Source organism: Elaeis guineensis, chromosome 4 (assembly GCF_000442705.2).
Source record: "Elaeis guineensis isolate ETL-2024a chromosome 4, EG11, whole genome shotgun sequence".
Classification (NCBI taxonomy): domain Eukaryota; kingdom Viridiplantae; phylum Streptophyta; class Magnoliopsida; order Arecales; family Arecaceae; genus Elaeis; species Elaeis guineensis.
This window is the reverse complement of record NC_025996.2, coordinates 25,049,010-25,070,569: the sequence shown is the minus strand read 5'-3', so window position 1 is coordinate 25,070,569 and position 21,560 is coordinate 25,049,010. Positions and strand designations below refer to the sequence as shown.

The window sequence follows — 21,560 nt, the reverse complement described above, 5'->3', positions numbered from 1 at the left end:
TCGAATTGCTGCCCATTGTCGGTGATAATGGTATGCGGCAATCCGAACCTGAAGATGATGGATTTTTGGACGAAGTCCTCCATCTTCCGTTCGGTAATCTACACCAAGGGCTCGACCTCCACCCACTTGGTGAAGTAGTCGATGGCGATGACTATGAACTTTCTTTGACCCGATGCCGGAGGAAAAGGATCGAGAATGTCGACCCCCCACTGAGCGAAGGGCCATGGAGCGACAATAGGAGCGATTTGGCTGGCCGGTCGGTGCTGCACGTTAGCGTACTTCTGGCAAGGTTCGTACCTCCAGACCAACTCAGCCGCATCCTTCCTCATGGTGGGCCAGTAGTAGCCCTGTCGCAGGACTTTGTAGGCTGGAGACTTGCCCCCCAAGTGATTCCCGCAGATCCCTTCGTGCACTTCTCGGAGAGCATAGTCTGCGTCGGTCGGTCCCAAACACCTAAGCAAGGGAAGGGAGAACGACCTTTTGTAGAGTCGGCCATCCATAATCACATATTGGGAGGCCGACCATCGGAGCCGTCTGGCCTCCGTGGGATCTTCAGGACTGATTCCGTCAGTCAGAAACCGAACAATCGGATCCATCCAGCTTGGTTCAGCTGTTAGTTGTAGTACCTCTTCGACCCGATCGATACTCGGCTGCTCGAGGTTCTCCACGAACGTCCGACCCAAAGAGTCGAAAGCCGAAGTCGCCAGTCTGGAGAGTGCATCGGCCCGGGCATTCTCCGACCTAGGGATGTGGGAAATTTTAAAATACCTGAGGCGCGTTACGAGGTCCTTCACTTTCTGGAGATATTTGGCCATGGCCGGATCTCGCACCTCAAATTCACCTTTGACCTGCCCCACGATCAGCTGAGAATCAGAGAATGCCCGGAGGCTGTCGACGCCCAGTTCCCTCGCCATCCTCAAGCCAGCGAGGAGCGCTTCGTACTCGACTTGGTTATTGGAGGCTTTGAAGTCGAATCGGAGGGCGTACTCGGTGACCACCCCATCCGAGTTGGTGAGCAGGAATCCAGCTCCGCTCCCATGAGAGTTTGAAGCTCCATCGATGTGCAGTACCCAGGTGGAGACCGGGTCTGGCTCAGAGACCGCATCTCGTCCCGGGTCCGCAGCTCCCGACCCTTGGTCGGTGGTCGGGCATTCGGCGATGAAGTCGGCCAGGACCTAGGCCTTTAAGGCAGGCTGCGGTCGGTACTGTATGTCGAACTCACTGAGCTTCATCGCCCACTTCGCCAGTCATCCCGATGTGTCCGGTCGGTGCAATATCGCCCTCAGGGGCTGGTTGGTGAGAACCACTATGGCATGAGCCTGGAAGTATGGGCGGAGTCGTTGTGCGGAGACGGTCAAGGCGAAGATCATCTTTTTATCTTCGAATATCGAGCTTCGGCACCGCGGAGCACTTTGCTGGTATAGTAGATAGGCTGATGGGTTCGGCTCTCATTTTCTCGGACGAGCACCGAACTGACCGTCTCAGAGGAGGTGGCCAAATAGAGATACAAGGTCTCCCCGACCCGTGGCTTCACGAGCAGCGGCGGAGAAGCCAAGTACTTCTTCAGACCTTCGAAGGCCCGTTGGCACTCATCCGACCAAGAGAAACCCTTCGCCTGCCGCAAAGTTTTGAAAAATGGGAGGCACCTTTCAGCTGATCGAGAAATGAACCAGCTGAGAGCGACGATTTTTTCGTTCAGCTGCTGGACCTCCTTCTTGGTGTTCGGATGACGCATGTCGATGATCGTCTTTATTTTCTCAGGGTTGGCCTCGATCCCTCGCTGAGAAACGAGGAATCCGAGAAACTTTCCCGAGGTCACCCCAAAAGCGCATTTAGTCGGATTCAGCTTCATTCGATGTTGTCGTAGAGTGCGGAAGGTCTCTTCGAGATCCTGAACGTGATCCGGAATCTGCGCACTTTTCACCAGCATGTCGTCCACATATACTTCCATGTTGCGCCCGATCTGGTCTTTAAAGATCTTATTGACAAGTCGTTGGTAGGTGGCGCCGGCGTTCTTCAGCCCGAAGGGCATCACTCGATAACAGTAGAGGCCCTTGGGGGTCACGAAGGCAGTGTGCTCCTCGTCTTCGGGCGCCATCCGGATCTAGTTGTACCCGAAAAAGGCGTCCATGAAGCTGAGCAGTCGAAATTCGGACGTTGCATCCATCAGCTGGTCGATCTTTGGAAGTGGAAAGCTATCTTTTGGACAGGCCCGATTCAGGTCGGTATAGTCGATGCAAATCCTTCACTTCCCGTTAGCTTTCTTGACCATGACAATATTGGCGAGCCAATCGGGATACGTGGCTTCTCTGATGAAGCCCCCTCGAGCAGCTTGTCCACTTCTTCGTCGATGGCCCTCTGTCTTTCGGGAGCAAAGGACCTTTTCTTCTGCCTCACCGGCCTCATCGTCGGGTCGATGTTGAGTCGGTGGATTATTGTCTCTGGGGGGATGCCCGACATATCTGCTGCCGACCAAGCAAATATGTCGGCGTTGGCCGTTAGCAGCTCCGTCAACCGTCGCCGTTCTGGGTCGGGTAGTTGAGACCCAACCCATACCTTTCGGTCGGGGTCTTCCGCAATCGGGATTGACACGAGTTGTTCGATCGGCGAGCCCCGTTCTTCCTCCTCCCGTTGGTCTAGTTTGTCGATCGTCAGGGAGCCCCTCAACTCGTCATTCTGAGCGAAGATCTGGAAGCATCGACGAGCGAGCCGTTGATCTCCGCGCATCTCCCCGACTCCGTTCCTTGTCGGAAATCAAACTAGAAGATGGTAGGTCGAGATGATCGCCTTGAGGGCATTAAGTCCGGATCTTCCAAGTATGGCATTGTAGGCCGAAGGCATTTGGACAACTGCGAAAGTCAAATGAACCGTGCTTTGCCGTGGTTCGGTGCCGGCCGTCACAGGCAGGGTAATTTCACCTTCCGTTGCGACGGCGTCCCCGGCAAAGCCTATCAAGGGCGTAGAGATCCTCTTGAGTCGGTCGGTTGATAGTTGCATCCGGGAGAAGGTCGAGTAAAATAAAATATTTATCGAACTTCCATTATCTACAAAATTTTTTTTACATCATAGTTTGCTATTGTTGCTGAAACAACAACAGCGTCGTCGTGGGGAGTTTGGATGCCCAGAACGTCTTCCTCTGTAAAAATAATCACGTCATCCGGGCGCAGCTTCTTCATGGGCTCCCCTTTAGCAGACGTCCCGGGTCAAGTCGTTTGGAAATCATATTGATGACCCCGGCTGTCGGCTGATTGGTGGTCGCTTCCTCAGTCGGCTGGGGTCGTCGGTCGGCCACAGGTCGAGTCGGCGGGTTCCTTCAAAATTTATCGAGATACCATCGACGGATGAGAGCTTCGATCTCATCCTTAAGCTGGATGCATTGCTCGGTATTGTGACCGTGGCCCCGATGGAATCGGTAGTACTTCCGTCGGTCGAGGCCTTTTGCCTTCAGAGGTGGAGGCCGTCGCAAGTATTCTTCCCCCTCGATCTCCATCAAAATCTGCGCACGGAGAGTGGAGAGAGGAGTGTAGGAGTCATACCTGGGGCACGTCGGCCTTGGAGTCCGCCGTCGGGGCGACTTTTGGTTTCGTCGCGGGGGCGAGACCCGACCATCGGTCGGGGGCCTGCTAGATTCGACGGGGACCCGACCCTTCCTTCATTTTTCCTTCGGACCCTTGAACTCGGTTGAGCGCCGGTCGGAGGCTTCTTCGTCCGCGCGCATATACTTGTACGCGCGCTCCAGTAATTCGGCATATGTGCGGGGGAGGGTCTTGTCCAGGGAGTAGGTGAATCGGGACGCCCTCAGCCCCCATTTCATGGCTGAGATAGCCATGTCTTCGTTGAGGTTCCGGACCTCAAGCGTGGCCGTATTGAATCGCGCCACGAAGTGTCGGAGCATCTCATTTTCTCCCTGTTTGAGGGAGAAAAGGCTATCCGACGTTCGCGGCGGCTTCCGGCTGGTGCTGAAGTGAGCCACGAAAGAGTGCTCGAGCTGTCCGAAGGAGTGGATACTTTCTGATCGAAGATCAGAGTACCAGGCCTTGGCAGTCTTGCGGAGTGTGGTGGGGAAGCCGATGCAAAAGAGAGCGTCGGTTGCCCCCTGAATCATCATGAGAGCTTTATAGCTCTCCAGGTGGTCGATTGGGTCGGTGGAGCCGTCGTATGGCTCCACGTGTGGCATCTTGAACCGACTGAGGATCGGTTCGTTGAGAATGAGTCGGGAAAGAGGTTGGGCAGTCTGGAAGTCGACGTCGTTCGAAGACTTCTGCCCGTTCACCTGCAACTGTGCAAGCCGACGGTCGATTTCTTCGAACCTGCGTTCGTAGTCGTCCGTCCGTCGGTGCTGGAAGACCCCAGGAGTGGAGTCTCCGGAAGATTCCGAGAGGGAGGCGAATGGCGTTCGCGGTCGCTTCTCCTTCCTTGCTCGCTCCAGTTGGGAGGGAGAGAGCTGCTGGGACTGACGGGCATCGCGCTGCGGCCGCCCCTCCTCCTCTCCATGGGAGCGCTGTGGCAGGCGCTCGCGCGGAGACGACAGAGATCGACGCGGGCGTCGGCGGCTGCTCCTGGAGGGCATCGGACGTGCCGCCGGTTGTTGCTGGAGGCTTTTGACTGCGTCCGTCAGCACGGTCATCTGCCGTATGATTGCCGCGATCTGCGCTTCCGTGGTCACCGCGGGGTGCGGAGAGCTGGGTTCCGCCGCGGAGGGTGGCGGAGAGGCCTCTTCCCGCGGGAAGAGCGCCTCGCCGACCCGGTGACCCTCGATCGTTGGGCTCTTGTCTTTGTCATTAGTATCTACTGCTTGAGAATGCCTGCCCCCCTACCTGGCGCGCCAATCTGTTGCGGCCAATCCCCTCGTCGCCTGGTCGCCGGGAACAAGCGCCTGCAAAAAAAAAATCCACACTGACCGGAGGCGGCTCCGACGGGGACCCTCCGATGGTCAAATCAGAGAGGTGACTGGGCAACAGTGAAATGAAGACAGAGAGCTCAATCGAGAGAGAGAGTGAGAAAGGGAGCAAGCCTGTTGTTTCGAAGGGCCTCTAGCACTGTAGCCTTCCCCGATATATATAGTGGAGCGTAGTATGGCGCCGTCATTAATGGCGCAGACAATTGAGGAATTGTCAACTCGCCGTAGACTGTCAGAGTCGCCGTGAAGGTGTCACATCGCCGTGGGACTGTCAAATCACTAGGGTTGACAATGCCCTAGGTGGGATAATGCCTTAGGTGGCAGTGCCGCATGCTGCTGTCAGGGCTGACAGTCTCTGACAGCTGTACGGTGATCGGAGGAGTCGGCCGACCCTAGGTCGGTGGCCAGCGGTGTGGCGTCGGATGGAGATTCGGACCCCTCCGACGGTCGGTCGGGAATGTTGCGAGAGTCGGCCATCGAACTCCCTGGTGCAGTCGGTCGGAGAGTAGAAAAGGTCTGCCCGACCGACATATCCTCAGTCGGTAAAGAGTCGTTAATCGGCCGGTAATGGCGTCCGATCGATCGATCGGTCGGTCGGTCGGTCGGTCGGTCAATCTACCGATCGGTCGGTCGGTCGGACGGTCGGACGGACGGTCGGTCGGTCGGTCGGGTATGACCGATCATAAGCCGTCATGAGCGGGGTCGGTCGGTATTCCCCAACAGCTATAATTATAAATTTGTTAAGCTTTGGTGTCTGGATTATTTAAAACCCAATTAGATTAAAATATCTGATAGAATGATACAATTAATATTTAAACTGATCTTATCCAACACTAAGGGAATTGGATCATGTTTGCATTCAATATTTTGATCTTGTCCGATTGTGGATTACGTTTGGATTGCAACCTTGCCAATCCAGTCAACCCGCTTGCATTGCTAGCTCTAGCACATGAAGATTTGAATAAAATTTTAGATAAGTAGTTGGGTTCACCACTACCTCATTTTACTTAAAAAAAAAAAAAAAACTAACATCAGCGAAGGAAGTCAAAATCATAGTGGAGCGTTTAATTTCCTAGCAGATTACAGATAGTCTAAAGCGCTCTATTATCATAGACAAGTGTTGACGAGTGTGGTGGGGAAAAAGTTCAACTTTCATTAAGAAGATGAAGTTACAGGGCTATTCTCATTGACAGACGTAGCTGCAGTCCTTTTTTTTTTTTTTTTAAAGTACAATAGATGCGAGTTCTTTGGCAATTAACCTACCTATCTAGCATTTATTTTTTCAGACAATAAAAAAAATGCAGTATACTAATTGCTTCAAAGGAGATTCTCAAGTCTTGACCAAAAACAAAGATCAGATCCACTAAGCTACAATAATCTCTCAGCCACCAAGCCAAGATGTGACAGAGAATTTAATTCTAAAATTATAATAAAAAATTTAATAAACTAAAACTCTAAAACTGGCAGAACCTCCCTCAAATTTCTCATGTTCCAAGTCCATGCCGTGTTCTAGTAACTTTCTTCCTTTTCCTGTCACGTTGCTTGTTATGAACAATGGGTAGACTTGGGATCTGATGCTAATCTAGGCAGCGCAATCCAACGCTGAAGTAGATAGGACTTAGACTCCTGGCATTGATTTGACATTACCTGGTGTGAACGATCCCAAAGGTCGGCTTAGAGTCTAATTGCAAGTTGGTTTGTAACGAGAATTGGTGCTATGGCAAGTGTACCAATTCAGAGCTTTAAGCCCTTGGCCATTTCTGTAGTCTCAGTCAAGTTAATAAGGTAATCCGAGTGGAAAAACCGAGTAAGAAAAATCCAATTTGACCACTAGCAGCATCTGATTCAACTTGACATGCTGATAGCTGCATTAAGCATGTACGTTTGGTCAAAATATGCAAACTCCAAGATTCTTTACATTTTGTTTCTCCTGTTATTTTGCTGTGCATATTTTGTACTATAAAAAATAGTACATATTTGGATGAACAATACATCATCCATCTCGAAATTGTATAATTTTTGCATATCATAATGTCATGCTAAATACAACAAGTTGAGAGATGGATAATAGCTATCCATTTTCAAGATGGGCCACATCTTGCCATCCAAACATGCATCACCCTTTGCAATGCAAAATGGGCATCATGTTGGCACCACAAAGGATTCTGGCTCCTCAGAGGGTATTTGGAATCCTGTATGGATGTTGAAGGTGCAATATGAATAGGTCTTGAATTCTATGAAGGAATAGTATACTCTGATATTTTGAAACTGAAAAATAAGTTGATTGTCGAATTTTTAAAAAATTAGTATTTATGTGGTCTAGCAACAGCTCACCTTGTACAATTTAGATTGTATGACCTAGTTGTAGGCATAGCTAATCAAACCAAGTATTCTGAGAAAGATTAGGTCCATAAATTCAGTTGACCAGCATAGCATAAATTATAAATACATCATTGGACTCGTAAAGAGAACTGTATATATTCCAGATTCACATCCCCTTCATCACAACTCCAAAATCCTAAAGACTCTTCTTCTTATTTGCGGTTGGAGAGGAGAAGAGCTTGGCTATCAAATTTTCCACATCAACAATTATGCTCTATTTTTATAAAAAAAAACAACAACTATGCTCTAAACTTTTTCCTTATCATCCTGGATAGAATCATCACCGATTTTAGTAGTACAATTTAACTTACAACGTAGTATCAGAGTTTGGGCTATTTCTTTATAATGTTTGGGCATAAAAAAAATGTTATGCGAGACAGGCAGTCCTCAAAAAGGAAAACGACACAATTTGCAATATTTTAGAAAGTCAGACCAACATTTATAAAGAACATGCTGTGAATTGTGAAAATAACCAGTTGGCAAATTTCCACTTCAAAAACAGCGAAGCATCAAACGCGAGATAGTGTAGAACCATGCACCACGTAGAACATGCATTACAAATATGAAAAATATTCATCCCCTAACCCCATCAACTCATATTATCAAATCATCCTTCAATCAATATGAATGATGTCATATCCACAGGCCAATGGGAACGCCATCATAAAGTTTATGGTCCAATGGGAAAGCCCTTTTCAACTTGCGTGTTTTATCTGCGGTCATTTATTTCCCTGCGGCGTAAAAATTCGAAGAAAATATTATAAAAACGCCCGCAGCGGCCATAAAAAAAAAAAAAAGGGGAGAACCCGTCCCGGCCCCGTTAGCAAGAAGGGGAGAAAGAAGCAATGTCGGGGGGGATCGCTCGCGGGCGTCTCGCGGAGGAGCGCAAAGCGTGGCGGAAGAACCATCCCCACGTCCGTATCTTTTCCTCTCTCTCTCTCTGGCTTTTTCTCTCGTACTCCCCTCTCTGTTTCTTTCGGTGTTTGATCGCCCTTCCTTTGGGTTCTTGACAGGGTTTTGTGGCGAAGCCTGAGACCTTGCACGATGGCTCCGTAAACCTCATGGTCTGGAACTGCATCATACCTGGCAAGCAAGGGGTAAGAGGTCGCCTCCCCATTCCTTCTTGTTCTACTTCCGATCCCTTTTTTTCTTCCCTGATTTTGTGAAGATCGAACTGTTTTGGCTGAGATTAGATTGGCTATGATCGGGGTTTCTTGTTGCCTTTACTGAATTGGCTTTGCAGTTGTCTTGAATTTCTGCTGAGTGTGGTTTTTAAATCTGTTTTGCTGGTACTGACGGATCGGATTAGGTCTACTGGTAAGATAGCAAGTGCGTGCTTGTCATCCTTCGGAGATATTTTTGCCGATCTGTATGTTTCTGGTGTTTTAATTGAGTTTTGGGTGGGGAAGTAATTTGAACAATCGGAAGGTTTCTGGAGGTTTAGGATTTGAGTGGCAGTTCTTTGGAAGTGTTGATCAGGAGACTGTTTGGATGGGCTATGACAAAAGGAGTAGGTTCGATGCACTAACCAGCAAGAAATCAAGAGGAAAGATTTTTTTTTTTCTTTTTTAGGAGCTGTTATCACAAATGCTTCCAGGAGTCAGCATTCAGGAGTCATAAGCATGAATGGAAAATGCTGAAGCTGTCAGATAATACTGAAAAATTCTTGCTTTTCACATAAGAACATATCTGATCCCATAACTAGACCTGTAAATTCACTCAAGCTAATGAACATTAGGAGTATGGGGGGTTTACTCCTACTCAGATATGCGATTTAGCTAATAGTCACTTAATCATGGGAATTTAACTATTCCCCCTCTTTGTTTTTTTCAGTCTTCTTGATTTTCATCATCTAGGACATCTTTCTCTCCTTCAGCTAATGCATTCTATGGCCAACTTTGCATTGTTTCTCCTTGGGCTGGGAGCCCTTAGCTCCACCGAGTGGATCAATTTCTTTCATAAATTTTTGAATCTATGGGTCAAAATCATTAGCCAAAGTCCATGTATTGTGGGAAGAAAATGAAATTTCTAGGAACTTGCGATAGGTACTGTTGTTTGCCACTGCAAGGTGGTCTGTCATGGCATCTTCTATTTCTTCTTGCAATCTGGAAACTTGAAAGCAATCATATTTTTTGTTTCATGATTTTTCTTATCCTTGTGATAACCATTGATAACCATAATAACTAGTCACGTCCTTTATATTGAATGTAGAGCGAAAGTTGAGGTCCGCAGAAGTTGTGAAATCATATGCATGTCTGCTAGGATAAAGCTTCCAATATTTCTCCATCAAACTCATTTGGTGTGTCCTGCAGAAGTTGTGCAATATTAAGTTTTTGTTAATTGGCATTAAGTAGATGAGGTAGGTTATTTTTAACTGCCAAAAGACTTGGTCCATTAGGGATCCTTGGCAATTAAAGATTTGAACAATGCAGGTGTAGTTAAGTTAAGCAAGCATGATTAGGATGCTCTCATAAAATACCTGCTATGTTTATAAGGAGGGAAAATACTTTAGTTTGGGGTATTTTTCCTGTTTGTAAGAACTTTGCTCTATTGGTTATTAGATTGAAGAGAAGTATGAGTGCTTTTTGTGTGTGTGTGCGCATATGTGATTGGGGTAGAGCAGGTCTGCTTTTCTTGCAACATAGGGTCATGGAGGGAAGGATTAGCAATGAATAAACTTAAGGAGATGGCTAGGGTGTTGTTGATAAGGGATTTTGGGAACTCAGGGGCCTAAGGGGCTAGTCTATTATCGCCTGTTATTAAAAGTAGATAATGTGCTAGCTGTGGGGACTGCAGTACAAGCACTGCAGCCAACAGTTATACAGGGTACTCAAGCTAAGAGCTTTTAGTTCAGATGGATATGTTTGGAGAGCTTTTCAGGAAAACTTAGAGAGTCTGGATTATTAACTCATCAGTATTACTTGTATGTTATTCTTTTAGATTAGCTTCAGTTAACACAATTTTCCCCCCTTTTTTCTTTGTTTTGTTTTGTGGGGGGTAGGGTGGGGGTAGAGTGCAGTGTGTATGCTATCTTTTCTCTTCCTCCTAATTTTCCCTCTTTTCTTGAAGTAGCTATCTTATTGGTGCACAGTTAATGAGATAATTATTCTTCCTTAATGCTATCTCTCATTTTTCTTTAAAAAAAAGAACTGCATTTTTGTTGCATGAAGAGAAAAAGTTCTTAGCCTACCTGTTAAAAGATGCTCAAGGAGCACACATCTGAATAGAGGAAACATGCGAGTAATGCTGTAGGCTTACTATCAAATTAAATTACATTTTACCAGTATATGAAACAGCCACTCGAACAACATGCCTCAAAACCTATGTTAAATAATATGATCTTTAAGATTTTACTACCTAAACAATTAGCATAGTAAGATTTAAAATTTCAGTATCATTCCTCAAGTTTTCTCGACTTATCGATGATTATGAAGCAGCAAATATTTCACAAAATTCATTTGCTGTAAACATTTGTATTCCAAGTAAATATGTTACTAGACACTCAATTCATGGATAATTTTAATCCGCTATCAAAGTTATGCTCCGATACTCCCATGAAGCTCAGCATGTCATCATCTCCTTGTTAGATAAAATTGATGTTCAATTTTTGTAAGCCTCAGTTACATATTTTTCATAGGGTAATGGCAAATGTAAGCAAACTGTTAGATTGTATGCTAACTTCAATGGATTTCTTCTTGCTTGATTATCTTGCGGTAATGCATTTTATGATCTTTTTAGGCAATAAACTTTAATGAAATAATTGTTTTTCTATTGAAGTTCACATCATCCTTGTTTGATCCAGCATCATCTGATGGGACGTGTTTTAGGCATTAAAAATGCCTGTAAAGGGGAACTAGCTTTCATATTATTAGCTTGCTATTGTCATCCGATGGTTTGTTGTGGCTTATCAATTCATGTGTCTATAGATGTGTATCAATAAACTTCACGGTGCAGTGTTTAATGATAATGTGCTGATGATCGTGTTAGGGAATATGCAGCTGCGAAGTTGGCAGGGGGTGTTCTGTGTCTGCTTGTATGAGTTGAAAAATGGGAACTTTATCATTGTATGAGAGAAAGCTAGTTCTTTGAAAGATATTTTGCCTATTATGTAGTTTGCTCAGGTAGGTTACTATTATTGGCTCTTGAAGTGACATTCAACCCTTTGTGAACTATTACTGAATTTTTTGATCAAGACAAATTGTTGGTAATAAAGCAGCCAGCTAATAAGTAGGGGTGGTAGAGTATCACCTTCCAAGGTGGTTGTATATGAGGGAGGAGCCAAAATGAAGAGTGAAGAAGGCAAGGAATGATTCAGAGGCATATACCACTTAACATCTTTTTGAGGAGGCTGAGTTGTTGCTAAGCGTGTGAGTTGTCCCTCAAGTGATGCTGCTAACCAGACTCTGTTTTCTAAATGATTAAACAGTGGTTGGTTAAAGTTAAAGTGAGTTGTCAGGTTGACCTAGTTGCATGTTTTAGTGGGCCGTGTTTTGTAAGTGTGCTAGTAGCATAATTCTCTCCCTTTGTACTTATTTGCATGAACCCTACAGTGAGATGGTTCTTTCCATCTAGAATTATGTTGATGGCGGACTAGGGTGTTGTAAGCACTAGAATATCCACTGTGCATTTGCATGACCCAGTTTGTATTTGTCGGTTCAGCAAGGCTGTTGTTAGATGAAAACTTAAGGTTGTGGCTAGGGGTGGCATTGGGTCGGGTCGGATCAGATCGGATCGGGTCATAAACGGGTCGGGTTATTATATAGGTAACGCGATCCGACCCATTTAATCCGTTTATTATATAGGTCAAATTAGGTTAAACAAGTTAAACAGGTCGGGTTAAATGGGTCAGAAACAGGTTAAACATGTTTTAAACAGGTTAAACGGATCTTAAATGAGTTAAACAGGTTAAACAGGTCGGATTAAATGGATCAGAAATAGGTTAAACAGATTAAATAGGTTAAATGAGTTATCTGACTCAACCCGATCTAAATATTAAATGGATTAAACGGGTCAGATATCTAAAATCCAAATCCGACTCAATTATTAAACGGGTTAAACGGGTTGATCCGTTTATGACCCAAATCCGTTTAGCTTAAATCCAAATCTATTTATGGTGGGTCGAAAACGGGTCGGGTTGGTGGGTCGGGTCATATTTTGCCAGCCCTAGTTGTGGCTTGAGATCATTATCTGTAAGTTGGGATAATATTGGTGAAACTACAAGCTACATAGAAGTAGAACACAGAAAAATGGTTGCGTTATGCTGGTTAAAATGGGTTGCTTCCAACTTTGAGTGAGTTTGCTTATAACTATTTAATAGAGGAGTGCTAGACCCACATTTTTATGTATATGAAAACTATCTGTGATTCTGTATGCTTTATGAATCATAGCTACCTCATTCTTTTTGGGGGCCCCTACCAAAAATATATGGATGGTTCATGTCCTATGTGAATGACTTTTTATGCATCAAGTGGTCAAAAATATATAAAATAGATGACTTGAATTGTGAACATACATTGAAATTGATATATGGTGTGAAGATATCCAAGCTTGATGAATTTTGATCTTATGTGTTGCAAGTTCTATAGTTTGGTGCCAACGAGCCATCTGTAAAGAATCTAATAATTGCACCAGATATATAGGCAATGAGACTGGTGGCAAGATTATGGTGTTTGTTAAACTTCAGGAGCTAATTGGTGTGGAGGAAGGTTGTAATGTAGTTAACCTATATAGCTTCAATTGACAAAGAATTACAATGCTTCAAGTTTCCTACAGACTTGGAGGGCAGAATGGGGGATGCCTAACTTCCTGAGATCATTTGGATAAAAGTATTGTGCTGCTCAAATTAATTATGAACCTGTCCTTTTAGCAGAAATAAATGGTGCAGAAGGATCCTAATATGAGGAGTCTACCCATTTAGCTTGTGCTTTGGTGTACTATTGATGTGATTGTGCTGGTGATGTAGTATATCTTGCACAAGTATTTAGTAGTAAGATTTAGTTGTAGAAATCCTGCTTTAGTCATGTTATGCATGGGTTTTTCTTTTTTGGAGCTTCCTTCTACCAGTCATCTGGCATAAGCCAAGGATGTCTACACTATCTGTCGGAGGGTTGACACCATGCACCATCCATTGGAGGACAGACAGTATGTTGATACTTGATCATAATATTTTCAATATTTACTTAGGTGAAGCCTTTTGATTGGAGTGGTGTTATATATCTTACTTTATCTTGATGAATAGTTGTTTAGTTGGGTAATTGAGGCAAACATGATAACCTGGTTGTCCTTTGTTGTACTCTTCAGGTGTGCTCAGTTACTGTTCTGTATCATTTCATTATTTTGATAATCTTGACTAAAAATGTAGACATCCTCTAGTCTTGTGGTTAGTAAATTTTCTTCCCACTCTAGATTTTTTTGAAACATCATTGTCAAATATTTTTGTTTTTTTCCATTAATTTTTTTCTTTCCATATGCTACATCTGCTACGACCAATCCCCTAATTGTCTTGCTACACATCATGTTTGTGTCTAGCACTACAACGTCACTTTCACATGTTTCACTATTATGAACAAATTTCATATCATTAGTATCTGCATCCTGTACTTAAAAATGACATTCTCGGGAAAGTATATAAACATAGCTCCCTTTCTGATCAAGCATTTTGGATATTTTAATATTTATTTCTTTTGATTGATCAAAGAGGATTATGATAGTGGAAATGGCTGTTGAAAGGTTTGAAGGGTGTTCAATTTGTATGACTGCCCAAATGAAACAGGATAAGGACCATGAGCCTTGGCCAAAGGACATGCTTATTTCATAATCTGATACGTTAACCTATCATATATCGGGTGCTACCATTTTCTTATTTAGCTACTTTTCGATATTTCTTAAGTGATTATACATGGTAAATGGAGTTTCTATTTTGGTTACAGCCATCAGTCACCTAGTCTTTTGGTTTGCTTAATAACCAGGACTTTTATTTGGCAATCTGCATCTTTTGGATGTGTCAGTGGTAAGAAAATTTCAATATTCAATTCATGAAGCCTGTTGACATGGTAGAATGTTCAGAAAATATATATTATAAGATGAACCTTTAAAAATTGCTTAGAGTGTTATCGGTATTTCCTACTTAGGGAATAAGATAACGGAGATGCAATGATTAATAGGAAAACGATAATATATTACAAAGAAAAAGGTGAGTACCTTTACGTGATCCCTTTTTTTTTTGGTTAGTAATGCTTTCTCTTTCTGATTTAATTGTGCCATTCTCCTAACATGGGGGGAGGGAGGGAGGGGGGGAGAGAGAGCCCATGGGTAGAGGGAGTTGTGGGAGAGGTTATAATTGAAAGTTAATGAGGGGGATTTTGTTAGGTTTTTGATGGAAGGGAGATTGGGAAAGTTGTAGAGTGAATTAGGGGAGGATAGAATGAGAGAAGCAAAGAAGAGCGCGATTAGACAGAATGGGGCATTTATATGATGGAGCAAGAGAATATATGCTGGTGGGTTGGGTAATGGTTATCAAGATATGAATGGAAGAGAGAATCTGATCCCATGTTAATTGGGATAATAAGGGAATAGAGAAAGAGGTGCAATGAGAGACAACAATAAGGTCTCTCTTTTGTAGATAACATGAAGAGAAAGCAAGAGAGGGCTTTTGTAGATTCGAATGTGGGTGCAATATATAGTTCTTTATTACCAGGTTTCCACATGATTAAAGTTGTTATGCTATAAAGTTTTTGTATGCCAGCTAGATAGTTTTTACTTCTGAGGGCAAATTTGCAGACTCACAGGTCCCAACTTACTCTTTTTAATATAGTGTGGATGAGTTATGTTTGTTAGAACCTTGCGACATGGTAATCAGTGGTGGGAACCTGATGCAGTGACACTCCAACTTACTCTATTTAATATAGTGTGGATGACTTATGTTTGTTAGAACCTTGTGACATGGTAATCAGCGTTGGGCACCTGATGCAGTGAGCCAGTGACACTCGGACCAGTAGTGTTAACTTGTAGACATTTCTTGCCAAATATTGGATTACTCAAAAGGAAGGCTTATTAAAAGAAAATTGATAATACATCTGGTTTTTCACATTTGGCCATTTCTGATTTCTCAAAAATTCAAAATCAATTGCATTTTAATCTATGAAATTGTCAAAATATTTTGTTAACCTTTTTGCTTCTTCCTTTGGAGGGTCATGTGTTGGGGGTCTAATATATATCCTCAATATCCTAGAGATATTAGAATGATATCCATGAGTAATGTATTGATGTTAGTTGTTATTTAAATCTATGCTCTCATGCATATCCTTGTGATACATTTTAATGGATGGTGGCACTCAAGTTGAAATTGGAAGGCAAGTTGAAATTTTGAATATTGACTGTAAGACCACATTTGGTATTGCTTTTCTAAGAAGTACTTCTTGGAGGGTTGGAAGCGCTTTTAGAATATTCTGACATATTTGATAAAAATTTTGAAACAGTTTTTCAGCTCCTTTAATTTGGAGCTTTAAGGCAAAAGTTCTACTTGAGATATGTCAGAAAACTATTTTTTTGGATAAGAGACCTAGCTTTGAATTCTAGTAATATTTTTAAAATAATTTAAAAATAACTTAGAAGTTAGCAATACTTTGTAATAATAGTTTTTGGTAGTACAATATAATAATGATATAATATATAATAATATTATTATTATAAAACGATTTTATATTTTATGATATTATAATAATATTATATCGTCATCATCATTATTATTGTACCATAATAATCATATTATAATGATATAATATTTTATACTATAATAGAATCTTAATATAGTACTTTTATTATATAGTAAAATAATAACATCATATTATATTATAATATTATTATAAAAGTATTTTATATTTTTACAATAAATAAAAATTTACTACTTATTATATTATTTAGTTTAAATATCAAAATAAATAATTTAAAAATTAAGAATACTTCATAATAATAATTTTTGATATCATAAAAAATCTTAGACAATTAAGAGCACTATGTAATATCCTTTATTATCATTTACTAATACTAAAAGCACTTTTCTTAGTTTGGTTATCAAATAGGTATTAAAGTTTCATAGTCTTCATAAGTATGGTTACCAAACAGCAAACAACTTTTTGCTAAAAGCACTACAAGAAAAAAAAAAAGCTTTACTATGTGCAACAATGCCAAACAAGGCCTAAGTAATTTTGATTTTTGCCTTCTAAGGCAAAGGTGGACATGTCTCAGCATCTACAGTGGGTCTCTTTTCTACATTAACCAGCATAATCAGTGTTTACCTACTCTATGAACTGCTTACCACCTTAAAGTTCCTACTAGAACAGGTATAAGCTGAAAACATTCACATTCAAAACTTATATATTTATGTTCTTTTCTTATCAACCTACTTCCGATGTCGTCTTGTATAACTACATATACATGTACACTCGGTTGCTCACTTGCCAGTTTTTCTTGCTTATAAAATGGTCAATTCTAGTGAACTCACAGGGTAACACCTTTGGGCATATAGTGTTAACTTGCAGCAGTGGTTGCTGTACAGAAGCATTGGGATTTTTTTACTGGAGTTCTATTTTTCAACATGTGTGGTATCAGGTTTTTATGGACCAAAAATAAGATCAGAGAATGTGATCACATGCATGCATCTGTATCTTGCAAAATTGCAAGTGTATTTGAGTAAAGGAAACTGTAAGTTCCTGGTAGCATGGTTTATCTTGGTAAACAAACATATGTAACACTATGTACAGAAGAAGCCTTTTGGTTCAGCCATGTGGGCTACAGATCTTTGATCGTGGAGATGGATCCAAGTGTTGCTATGCATCTGGAGCTGATGTAAGGGCTGACTGCGAAAAAACATTGAATATAGGTTTTCTAATGGGTAATGTATGGAAACACTCCCACCATGTGACAAAGAAACAAACACAAGCAAAGTGCAGCAAATATCCCTAAATTGAAAGATGAATTGTCAGTTATGGAAGCGTGGTACAACTGAATGCATCATTCGGCCATAGTTTTCTTGATTAAGAGCATGTGCTCCTATTTCCTTGTAGGAGACAAGCAGTATAGAAGTTCCTATGAACTTTTTTTGATAGTGGACTTAATTTTGACTGGTAACATGGAAAATGCACTTATTGGGTTCATATTAGAAATCTCAGAAATTGTATGGATGCCATCAAACAAGAGTTATTTGAACTATGCACAGTTACGCAAGGCTTGGCAGTTGATTAGGGCAGGTTAAATTTGAGTATCAGCTGCTTGATACTGAATCATGCACGCCGTGGCCCCTAGCCTCTTGGTATGAGGGGTATTTTTTCTTGAAAATGTCAAATAAGGGGGATTGTGATGTAGTCCAAGTTGAAGATCAGATATTCATGATGAAGCATAGGCAATTTGAGTCATTTTTTGAGTAGGAATATCACATAATGGTCCTTCTTGGATTCTAGTTTGAGTAGGAAACTTTTAGAAATATTAGGTGAACAGATTTCATGATCTTTTATGTGGGGTCCTACAGTTTTACGAATCCCATTATTTTAGGAAAGTTTTTGCGAGGACATTGTAGGGAAGAGTTCATGTTCTTTTAGAAGTCCTATTTTAGGGGTATTAAGGCATTCTAACTTTATAAAAAGGTAGAGTTTGTTGTAACTGAGTTCAGTATAGCATGATTTTATGAACAAAAATTCTAGTTTGTTTCTATATTCCTTCCAGTTTGTTTCTTTTCCTTTGGTTGTTTGCTCAGCCCAAGGCTTGTTTTTTGCATCTAGGGTGTTACATTCCCTTCGTGCAGATTTTTCTGGACCTTATCTTGATGTTTCATTTCTGATCTGAAAATACAGACCATACAAGTTGTCAGAGGACCGGTCTAGCACCAGATTGGCATGAAAAAAACTGGGAAGGAATTTAAGAACACGAAAGAAGCCTGAGGCTGTAAATTGAATTGCTAGTCAGTCATTAATGCAAGAAGCTATAAATAATTAGCATGACAGTAAGAAAACTTAGAAAATCGAAAAATAAAAAATGGATGAGATTTTGTACTAATAAAAAATTTTCGTTTATCATCTATAAGACAAAAATGCTAAATTATCAAAATTTATCATGCATGCACGCACGTGCAACTATGGAAATATGTTTGCACATATATACTTTGTATGGTCACACAAGCCACTAGCAAAGGCTGTTCGAAAGGTTGAAGCTCTCGGATCAGTTGTTTGAGCAAGTTTGCCATCAGTCAAAGTTGTGAGGCGACCCAACCCACAATAGCTGGGGGTGATGAGTTGGCTGGTCATCCAGGTTGACCTGCCTGGATTTTGAAAGGTTGATGGAAGATTCGATTATGTGAATAGCAGACGTTATAATCCCTAATGATGAGGAATCTTTTTTGGAGCCACACAAAAATTCTTATATCAGAATTTAATAGCAATGAGAAGCATAAATGCTCTGAAGTAGGAAGAGTTGGTCTTCTAAGTTGAAAGATGTTGCAGATTTTTGCAAGGTGCTGTTGGAGATCAATGTTGAAACTCTGCCAGTCATTGGTTTAGCAGGAAGACGCAGAGTTAGGTTTACAATGTTTTGCCAAGTGTGGGAATAATGAATAAGTCTTTGCACACGGAAGGATTCAAGTAAGATTCACAGTGGATGGGTGAAATATATTGACTGGTGCATCAAATATGTTTTCATTCTCAAATTGTTAGATCTTCATGCCGAGAGGCATACTAAGATCTAAGGCCTTCCTGTCAGCATTTTATTTCTTAATTACAATATTTTGACAACATATAATTTCTGTTCATTTTCTGGATGTAGGGTGCTTTTGAGACCTAACTTGCATGGCATTTTAATCTTCTGCTTCCTACCAAGTGATATTGTAGCTCTTTCTGCTTTCTAATTGTTAATTCTCCGCTAACACTTCTGTTGTACCTGATGTTGTTGCTACCTTTCTTCCTGCTTGGTGAATCTTTATAGAGAGAATTAAATGGAATTATGAATGCCCTAATTTTTGATGCTGCAGACTGATTGGGAGGGTGGTTACTTTCCCCTGACACTCCATTTCAGTGAGGACTACCCCAGCAAACCTCCCAAGTGCAAGTTCCCGCAAGGTTTCTTCCATCCAAATGTCTACCCTTCTGGAACAGTATGCCTATCAATTCTTAATGAGGACAGTGTAAGTAGATAAGCCATGAAACAGGCTTCAGACCATTGTCAGTGTAGCTTGATCACAGTGTTGGATCACACAATTTTTGTTATTTGCAGGGTTGGAGACCAGCCATCACCGTGAAACAAATTCTCGTGGGAATACAGGACTTACTGGATCAGCCAAATCCTGCTGATCCTGCCCAGACTGATGGTTATCACCTATTTATCCAGGTCTGTGGATTAATAACTCATCTTTGAGTTCATTGGCAGCTTCAATTGTTTCTGTTGATGCATTGATTTTTATGAACTATTGATTTTGCAGGACCCAGCAGAGTATAAGAGGCGGGTTCGACAGCAGGCCAAGCAGTATCCCCCACTGATCTAATATTGCCCTGAAGTTGGGAGTTGATGTTGCACATCCGTCAATACTCATATACTTTTCTTTTGTTTATGCGTCTGGACCGGACCATAAATACTTTTCTTTTGTTTTGCCGATACCTCTGAGATATTAATTTGCTTGACTGGTTTGGTTCAAACTTTTACCGATATCATGGTTCATGATGTTTATAAAGAGGTTGATCAGTGATTCTAATGTTATTTTGACACCTTTGGCTTGCTTGCTGCATTTTTTAGTTGACATCATTGTGGATGGATGATTAGGAAAATGAATTAAGAAATTGGTAACCAAATTCAGAGGACCACCCTCTCAGCAGCCTTAGCTGCTATGACCGTATGATATTTGACTTTTCTTTCTTTTTTTTTTTTCCTTTTTTTTTTTTTTTCAACTAGACATTGATTCCTGGTTTTACGGAATCGTCTTTCCAGGTCATCGCTGTGGATGGTTGACAGTGGAGCGAAAAAATGGTACTGATCATCGGTTGATTTTAGCATCATGGTCATTGGGAATGGTCTGAATGATTTCAGGGACTTGAATATCATCTGTTCGGGAGCAAGATGGGAACACCGTTATCATGATATAAAGCCAAAAAAAAAAAAAAAAAGCATCAAGGATGAAATAGCAATTAAATTCATAAAGTTTCTGGTATTTAAAGTAATTACTGGTTGCTTTAAACATCAGCCATTCAAGCCAGCTAAGAAACTTCAATTTCTAGAAGCGTTTTTTCAAATGCTTACTAATCCAAGAAATCATTTTGATGGGGCTTCTCCTTTAGATTGGTGAAAGTCATCTATAATTTTGCTAATTGAGTTGAGAAAGACTGCTTAGATTATATATTAAAAAAAATTATAAATTTTTTTTTAATTTTAGTTTAATTTTATTTATATTTTTTATATTTTAAAAAATATCAAATTGATCATTCTGGTTATTGATATATTTTAATGTAGTCCAACTGTTTATCTTCATTAACAGAATTTTATAAAATAATAAAAATATTTTTTTTCTCGATCTCCTTCCTCATTGATTGATCATCTCTTCCATTGTCGATGTCTTTTTTTCACTCCTCTTTCCTTCGTTCTTATTTATTTCTATTTTTTTATAGTGCCTCCCTCCACCTCTACTGATTCCTCCTCTTTTCGTTTTTCCTCATCCTCCTCTTCCTTCAAGTCGCTCCTAAATTAACTTGTCCATGGTGACCCCCTCTATCTCCGTCCCTTCCTACCTTCTCCCTCTTCTTTCTTAAGATCTTCTTCTCCTCCTTATTTTCCTCCAACTCATTTTTTATCGATGGCCCCTCTCTTCTTGTCTTTCTCTTCATATGTTTCTCCGCATCCTCTTTCTCCTCCAAATCCAACCATCCCTCACTTCCTTCTCTTTCTTTTTATCTATTTTTTATTCTCATCTTCCTCTTAGCCCAAAACATCCATAAGCCATCCTCTCTCTATGAAGGCTCTTTTTAACTTTGCTCCTCGTCGGTAATCCATCATTTTTCCTCTAATTTCTCCCCACCATCTTTTTCTTCTCCTCCTCCAATCCATTCCTTGTAGACAGTCCTTCTTCCATCCTCTTCTTCTTCATTTATTTTTTCTTCTCATCTTCTTCTTTCTCCAAATCTACCTATGAGTAAGGAATATTTCCATCCATTGAGAGAAAAAACTAATATCATTTATTGATAAAATGAATGACTGAACTATATTGAAATATCATTTAGCTTCGTGACTCATCAGCTAAGATTCTGCA

General features: G+C 41.5%; 1 protein-coding gene and 1 long non-coding RNA gene across 2 annotated transcripts; both read left to right on the top strand.

The window, feature by feature from the left end:
- Positions 1-8,038: 8,038 nt before the first annotated feature.
- LOC105043289 (SUMO-conjugating enzyme SCE1) lies at positions 8,039-20,020 on the top strand. The gene is made up of 5 exons (XM_010920781.3): positions 8,039-8,196; positions 8,296-8,379; positions 19,299-19,451; positions 19,541-19,654; positions 19,746-20,020. The coding sequence occupies exons 1-5, from the start codon at positions 8,128-8,130 to the stop codon at positions 19,806-19,808; spliced, it is 483 nt and encodes a 160-aa protein (XP_010919083.1). The 5' UTR covers positions 8,039-8,127; the 3' UTR covers positions 19,809-20,020.
- On the top strand, positions 8,386-15,345 carry LOC140857209 (uncharacterized). The gene is made up of 2 exons (XR_012140784.1): positions 8,386-13,423; positions 13,583-15,345. It is a non-coding gene; the product is annotated as an uncharacterized lncRNA (long non-coding RNA).
- Positions 20,021-21,560: the final 1,540 nt, after the last annotated feature.